This window comes from Onychostruthus taczanowskii, unplaced genomic scaffold (assembly GCF_017590055.1).
Source record: "Onychostruthus taczanowskii isolate IOZ18803 unplaced genomic scaffold, ASM1759005v1 scaffold236, whole genome shotgun sequence".
Lineage (NCBI taxonomy): Eukaryota > Metazoa > Chordata > Aves > Passeriformes > Passeridae > Onychostruthus > Onychostruthus taczanowskii.
The window spans coordinates 224,416-232,492 of NW_024499640.1; the positions used below are offsets into that span (position 1 = coordinate 224,416).

At 41.3% G+C, this 8,077-nt stretch overlaps 1 protein-coding gene across 1 annotated transcript; it reads left to right on the forward strand.

Annotated features, from left to right (window-relative positions):
• Positions 1–5,335: 5,335 nt before the first annotated feature.
• TLR5 (toll like receptor 5) lies at positions 5,336–7,993 on the forward strand. The gene is given in 5 exon segments (XM_041405593.1): positions 5,336–6,309; positions 6,311–6,468; positions 6,471–6,744; positions 6,836–7,734; positions 7,737–7,993. Coding segments are annotated over 5 exon segments (2,562 nt in total).
• The last annotated feature ends 84 nt before the right edge of the window (positions 7,994–8,077 follow it).

An 8,077-nucleotide genomic window follows, 5' to 3' on the forward strand; every position in this document is an offset into this window, starting at 1 on the left:
AAGACTACACAAGGGAGACTCCTTTAGATGGCTGGAAGGCGCTCAAGATCTAAAGGAGATTGAAACATCTTTGTCTATTCAGGTGAATTTTCATGGTGTTTAGACAGCAACTGCACAGCAACTTTTCCAGCGTGTTTTTGTTCGGGGTATGAAAAGAGGAGTGCTTTCTAAATTTCCATAAGAGAGTTGCTGCTCTGCCATGAATAACAAAAAGAGACAGTTTGAGCCCTCCTTTTCAGCTTTACTCCAGGCCCTGCTTAGTGACAGTCCCTCTGGGTGTCTCAGCATTGCTGAGATAGACAGGCTCTGCTACAGCATCCACTCTCAGGTACTGCCAGTTCCCATCATCCTTTGCTATGGTTTGAAACCAGGTTAGCAAAATCAGGTTTTAAAACAGTGAGTACAATAGGGAAGATCAGTTCCAGATGACTCAAAGCCTTCCCACTTTTCCCTTTCCCTTTACCCTTTCCAACGTCATTGCAATATAAGGAAACAAAATCTCACATGCTGGCTCTGGTTCTCCGAACTTCAGTGCTTCAGTTTTCAATAATGAAAATTTTCAGTAATCGTCAGGACAAGAGGATGTAGACTCAAGCTCCACCAGGGAGGTTCAGGTTGGACATTCAGGAAGAATTTTTTTCACTGAAAGGGTGTTTGTCCTGGATTGTCAAGTAAATTGTATTCTATTTGCTATCTGTATGGCAGTTGTCTTCTGTTAAGTGGGCAGTTTTCCTTATCTCTTCTACAACCACTCCTCCCTCCAGGGAGACATCTGCTGATAATAGGCTATTGAATGACACTGCATGACTGATAAGAGCTATAGCATCCCATTGTGAGATGCTCCAGCACAGAGGGAAGAGCCAAGCATTCCTATCCAGTTATAATCTTGAGATTCTGGAACACCAGAAGGGCTTCTCCACTGGATTTCCCAGAGGAACAGCTGGCTCTTCCACTGGATCTTCAGAGGAAGAGTACACCCTTCTACAGGATCCCTGCTCCAACAGAGCCACACCTGACACTCTAGGAGGACTGCAGCCACAATTCCAAACGGACTGCTACCAACACCCTGACCAACAGGGTGTTAGGTTGTGTTCTGACTCTGTCAGTGTAAACATTGGAAGAGGCAGCCCAGAAAGGTGGTGGAGTCACCATCCCTGTAAATGTTCAAGAAACAACTGGACCTGGCAATTATTGCTATGGTTTAGTTGACATGGTGGTGTTTGGCCAAAGGCTGGACACAGTGACCTTGGTGGTCTTTTCCAACCTTAAAGATTCTGTGACTCTATGAGTCTGTGAATTGAGCATTTGCACATCCCTTCATCTCCATGTCCCTGCACAGACAGGTAATTGAATAGGTTGATCCTCATTTTGTGGGAAGAATATTCTTCCCAAAAGGTTTTACATGCTATTGTACAGTGGTGAAGGGTTGCATAAACTGCTACATGATGGGATTCTGATAAATTACAAATCTTTGCTCCCCTTCTGCCTAAGTTATTACCTTTTTCCCCAAATCCATGAGGAGCAGAGGGATGCTGGCACTAAGAAATGCCTCTTACTGCTCTCAAGAAGAAAGCAAAGAGTTTACAAGTGGAATCTTGCTTGACACTAAACCAGAGCAAAGTTGGAGTGTAACAACTGCCAAAAGATTGTTAGATGGCTTTTTAGCTCACAAAAATGTGGAAAAGCATGTAAATGTAAAAGAAATTATCTCTAAAAATATTTCCCTGATTTCTTGTATTCTCATAATAAAAATAAAACTACATTTTAAAATTTAAAGCCAAAATTTTCTAGTTCTTGCACTCTAAACATTCTTAGCTTTTTCTAGCTGTCTATTGTACACATATCTGTTAAATATTGACTTTTAAAGTATTTTCTCTTTGTCACTGCTTTTGATGATGCTGTAATTTTGCTCAAACTTTAAAAGCATCCATCTAATCTGGGATGAGAATGTAAAGGGCTGAAGATAAATGTAATTTAAAACTATCTGTGCTAAACATTCTTATATCAAGGTGTCAAGAAGCAGCAATATAATAGTTATCAAATATTAAAAGGGTAACTTGGTGTTCTGTTTTCGTAGTTCAAGCAAAGAGAAAAGCAAAAAAGTAAACGAGATCTTGAATGGCCAGCTGTATGTTTAGCTGTGTCTTTTTTAATAACTTACAGTATTTTATAGTCACAAAAAAACATTATATAGTTTACTGCTTATGAAGTCTGCTTTAAAAGTGCACGCTAGGTCAAAAAAGAGGTTAGTAGGTACAATTATTTTTTAGCACTTGGAATTATTCCCCATAGAAGAAGTTAAAATTTCTTCATGGTTATTTTAAAGTGCAGTACACAGACAACCCCTTTAGGGCTAATACACTGCTCTGTTCTTTACTATGCTCAATAAAAGAGAATTTTGATGCTCACTGCCTGCAATTTGATTTCCTTTGCGGCACATCCCAAATTCCTTAATGAGACAAAACATGAATGAAGTTTGAATGCCAGGACTTCAGACATCAACTCTTATTGTACATCCCTAATCTCTTTTACTTTCAAGGATCAGAGCTTGTCTCAAGAACATGAGATTGTCTTAAAAATGACAAGATCACTATTGTAAGTTGTGAGCTGTGTGGGTTTCCCACTTAGCGTTTGAGCCTCTAGGGTGAAAATTGACAGCCTGATTCCAGCAGTCAAAGCTGCTACAAGTGAAAATTTTAATATAATCAGGTGACTTGGAGAACATCACCAAAAATGTTTGATACAGTAGGATCACGTCAGTTATGGGACTGGATTGTGTTGTAGTATCCTTGTACTTTCTATGGAGAAGATAGTCTAAAAATTGGCTGGATCTTTCCTTTGGTTTTTGCAGTGGGAATGTCATAGTGGCTTCTACTGAAGCTACTTCTACATACTTTCTGATTTCCCAGGAATCCCATTGTATGGCAGCAATAAGCATAATTTTAATTTAATTCAATTCAATTTAATTTAATTTAATAGTGCAGTATTCTGGATGGAGTTTTGTTCTTGTCCTTTAAAGAGGGAGGCGTGCTCAAATCTGAACAATAATCGTTCAAAGCTCCACTGTTTTTCTCTCTGAAGTAGATCTACTTTGCAGACATTAGATGGGGGTTTGGTTCTACAAGAATTCACACTTACCAATCTTTAAGCAATTTGTGCTGGAGGACACAAAAAATCATCCATTGAGTCGTCATTTCATTTCAGTAAATGCTTGGCTAAAAGCAGAAAAAGATGGTTGCAATCTTAGGAGTTTTTTTAAAAACTAACTACACAAACAACCACTTTAGGGCTAATAATTTGCTCTGTTCTTTACAATGCTCAATAAAAAAGACCTTCCTTGCTCTGGAGAGGTTTTTTGTCTCAGATAAAAAGGGCCACAGGCAGACAGAGGGCATAATGCAAGAAAAATAGAGAGTGGGAATAAATGGATTCATCAGTAAGCTGCATAAATTGTGCTATGCACCTTTTTGTACAATATAGGGATTTACAGTTTGGGAAATGTAGTTTTTCATAAAGCATGAGATCTTGCAGCACAGTTTCAGGCTACTGCTTTTGTTTTGTTTTGTTTTGTTCCATCACTGTTAATTGTTGCAGTTCGTTTTGGGGTGGGGGCACCCTGGGGTGCCCCCGGGGGGCCTCCTAGGCTGTGAGTTTGCTGGCAGCAGCAGGCAGGCAAGGAGACTCCACACGGCTTCTGAGGGTGCTGATTAGATGAGGGTTTATTTGGGGTCCCATCCCTGGGAACAGCATGGTTATGGAGGGAGAAGGGTGGAAGGAGGAAGGAGGGGGAGCCTAGGGGAGGGAAGGGGCAAGAGGGGAGGAAGGCTAAGAGAGGAGAAAGGCTAAGAGGGCAACTGGTCTCGCTTGCACGGTTTAAGAGGGGGATTGAAAATGGGCGCGGAATCAGACTTGGGCCAAGGGGATTACAGATACATGATGGTTCAGGGCAGGACCACAGGCTTGGGATATACCATACATTTCGGAGGGGTGAGACAGAGCATACCATTTAAATAAAATGCAGTACTACAGTTAATCTTGTTCCTGCCTATACTTTCTAAACTATTTTACAGCCATTTCCAGAACAATTTCACATTGTCAAGTTAATCTGAGGCTCCAGGAGCCCCAAAAGAGGTTCCCCTTCTTAAGAACTCATGGCTTTTTAGGCACCTCTGTGTGATAACAATCTAAATTCCACACAGATGAGAAGGAGAGCACTCAGGGAAGGAGCAGTATTTGCCTGCTCTGTTGAGATGACTGGGTGGCTGCACTTTACTTGGACAATCCAAACTGTTTCAGCCTTTTTGGAAAAACTAATTAAGCAGTTAAGCTAATACACCAGCATTACCAGTTCCATGGTGCAGATTAAATAGCTAGGCCAAGATTTTTACTCTTACCTGGTAGGGTTTTAAGGAACTGTCCTGGTTTAGGGCAAATTTGGGAGAAAACCTCCCAATGGGCCCGCCCAGAAAGCAAGTCCACACGGCCCCTCCCCCCAGCTGGTACAGGAAGAATTTCCTCGGAGAGAAGTGGAAGAAAACCTGTTTATTTAACAGGCAAAGCACTCTCCAGCACAAGAAATGAACAATACTGGATGACAAAACTCATTCACTGCTCTGAAGAGATGACAAATTCAGAAAGTCTCTCCTGTGGGTGGTCACTCTGTTATCGATCCCTCTGGTGCTGGGAGAGTCTGCTGCCCAGAGTAGGTCCCGGTCGGCCACAAAGTGCAAGCTCTCAGTGCTCCCCAGGTCCCAGTTTGGGGCAGGTTTGAACAGTTCCAAGAAAAGGGAAAGAAAAACAATCTAGGGAAAACTCAGACTGCCTCAGCTAGCTAAACTAACTGAAAAGCAAAAGGAGCCCGGTGCTCTGCCCCATCCATACCCAGACAACAACAGTGGAGTTCTCTGTTCCAGCAGACTGTGGGGGAGGGTGCAGCTGATAACAAAATTCCATGTTCTTCTTCTTCTCCCCGCCTTCACTATCAGAGCCAGTCCTGAAGGCACAGAATACAAGATCCAGCATAAACAGAACACCCAACTGGGGATACAAGCATCATAACGTCACCCTAGGACAGCAACATAAAGGAGAGTTACTTTTTAGATTATAGGAGGTCCTCACATCTTTTTGGGATGCATGTTCTGACCAAACAGCCTATCAGGTGATGCTTGTTAGACTTCAGAGAAAGGATAAATCCCAAATCTCAAGTCATCTTTAGGGTGACAATAGTCCTCTATTCTACAGCTGTTAAAAATGTGCTCTGAAACTCACTGCGAAAAGTTTCAGAGCCAACTGCAGACCTAATTCTCACTGTTGTCACTTTTTTTCACATAGGTTCATGATGTTGTGCCATCAGCTCCTCCTTGTCTTTGGGCTGTCACTAGCTAGTGGTGTGTGTGCATCTAGAAGGTGCTACTCAGAAGCCCAAGTTTCCATGTATTTTTTCTGCAGCCTCACGGATGTTCCACCTGTGCCAAAAGATAGAGTGAAGCTTTTCCTGACTTACAACTATATCAGGAAAGTGACTTTGTTTCCACTGCTGGAGCACTTGTGGCTATTGGAAATCGGAACCCAGTTAGTCCATCTTGTTACCATAGGTAAAGGAGCATGCAGGAACCTGCCAAACCTTCATATCTTAGACTTGGGAGACAATAAGATTCTTCAACTGCATCTTGATGCTTTTGGGTTCTTGCCAAGCCTGACTGTCCTCCGTCTGTTTCACAATTCCCTTGGAGATTCCATCCTGGAAGAATGTTACTTTCAAGATTTGAGGTCATTGGAAGAATTGGATCTTTCAATGAATGAAGTCACAAAACTTCATCCCCACCCCTTATTTTATAATCTAACAGCCTTGAAAAGTGTGAACCTGAAATTCAACAAGATATCCAACTTTTGTCAAACCAATCTTACCAGCTTCCAAGGAAAACACTTTTTATTTTTTAACCTTGGTTCTAATCATTTGTACAAGACAGAAGATGTGGCATGGGCCAAGTGCCCCAATCCTTACAAAAATATTGCATTTAGCTCACTAGACCTTAGTGACAATGGCTGGAGCACAGAGAGAGTCCAGTGTCTCTGTGCAGCCATTGAAGGTACTCAAATAAGTTCTTTAATATTTATCAGTCCTATAATGGGTTCAGGATTTGGCTTTGATAACTTAAAAAATCCAGATGATTCTACATTTGCAGGACTAGGAAGAAGTAATCTAGGGTTCTTTGATATTTCACAGGGTTACATTTTCTCTCTCAATTCTTTAGTCTTTCAAAGTCTTGGCAATCTGGAATCACTGAACCTTTTCAAAAACAAGATAAATCCAAAGGTAAGCAATTTTTGGCTTGGGCAACCTAAAAATTCTCAATCTCTCAAGTAACCTTTTGGGTGAGTTGTACAATTATACTTTTGAGGGTCTATGTAGTGTAATGTATATTGATTTACCGCAAAATCCTATTGGGATGATTGGTGACAAATCATTTCAGTAGATCTGAAAATAATTGATATCTGAGGCAATGCCATTAAAAGTCTCCCTTCCGTTCCACATCTGAGCTCTGCCTTTTTAGGTGACAATAAGCTAATGTCTGTAGGTGACAGAGCAGTAACTGCAACACACCTTGAATTAGAAAGAAATTGGTTGGCAAACCTAGGTGACCTGTATGTTCTTTTCCAAATTCCAGATCTGCAGTATATCTTCTTAAAACAGAACCGGTTCTCTTACTGTGTGCAGAGTGCTAATGTTACAAAAAACAATCAGTATATTGCAGCGGCAGCGGCTGACCTTAAGGTGCATCCCAGCTAGCTGCGGCCAGGGCCAGCACTGCCGGCAGCACGGGGGCACTCTCCCGATCGTATATATGGATCTAGGTGAAAATATGTTACAGCTGGTGTGGGAGAAAGATTTATGTTTGAATGTGTTTGGGGCACTGCCCAAAATTCAAGTTCTACATCTGAATAACAACTACCTCAGTGCTCTTCCACAGGAGATTTTTAGAGGTCTAACATCTCTTAAAGGACTTAACCTGGTTTCCAACCTGTTGTCTCATCTTTCTCCTGGGCTTTTCCCACAAAGCCTAACAAACCTAAACTTATCTGAAAACCAGCTGTTTTCCCCTGAGCCTGAAGTCTTTATGACTTTGAGTATTCTGGATATAACACATAATAATTATGTCTGTGATTGTGCTTTAAAGACCCTACTAGTGTGGCTGAATGAAACCAATGTAATCCTGGCTGGCTCCCAGTCTGAGAGGTGCTGTGTATACCCCCCTGCCTTTGAAGGAATACCCCTGTCATATATGACATACGATGGTTGTGATGAAGATGAACTCCAGCAGACACTCAGATTCTCACTCTTCATCTTCTTTTTGGTCATTCTTCTTGTATTTCTGGTGGCAGTCATAATTTTTACTCGCTGACAGGGGATTTGTTTCATCTGGTATAAAACCACCACAAAAAGACTGACAGACAACCAACAACGAGCAGCAGATAAAAGTGAATACAAATATGATGCATATCTGTGCTACAGCAAAAATGACTTTGAATGGGTCCAGAATTCTTTGCTAAAGCACCTGGATTCACAGTATTTTGATAAAAACAGATTTACCTTGTGTTTTGAGGAAAGAGATTTCTTGCCTGGTGAAGAACACATCAACAATATTTGTGATGCCATTTGGAACAGCAGAAAAACAATTTGCATTGTGACCAGGCAGTTTCTCAAAGATGGGTGGTGTGTGGAAGCCTTTAATTTCCCCAGAGCAGGTACTTCTGTGATCTGAAGGATGTCCTCATTATGGTAGTGGTTGGGTCACTTTCTCAGTATCAACTGAAGAAACACAAACCGATTCGAAACTTCCTACAAAGGAGTCAGTATTTGTGGTGGCCTGAAGATTATCAAGATGTAGACTGGTTTTTAGATAAACTTTCTTGCCAAATTCTGAAAGGAAAAAAAGTGCAAAGGAAAACTGGTGGTATAAAGCTGCAGCCTATAGCAACTGTCTCACATTGACTGTGTGAGTTCCTGGCAAATATCCCATTTCCAACTGTGCCATGGCAGGAATAAACAGAAGTTGTTGTATTGTGTTTTGTTATA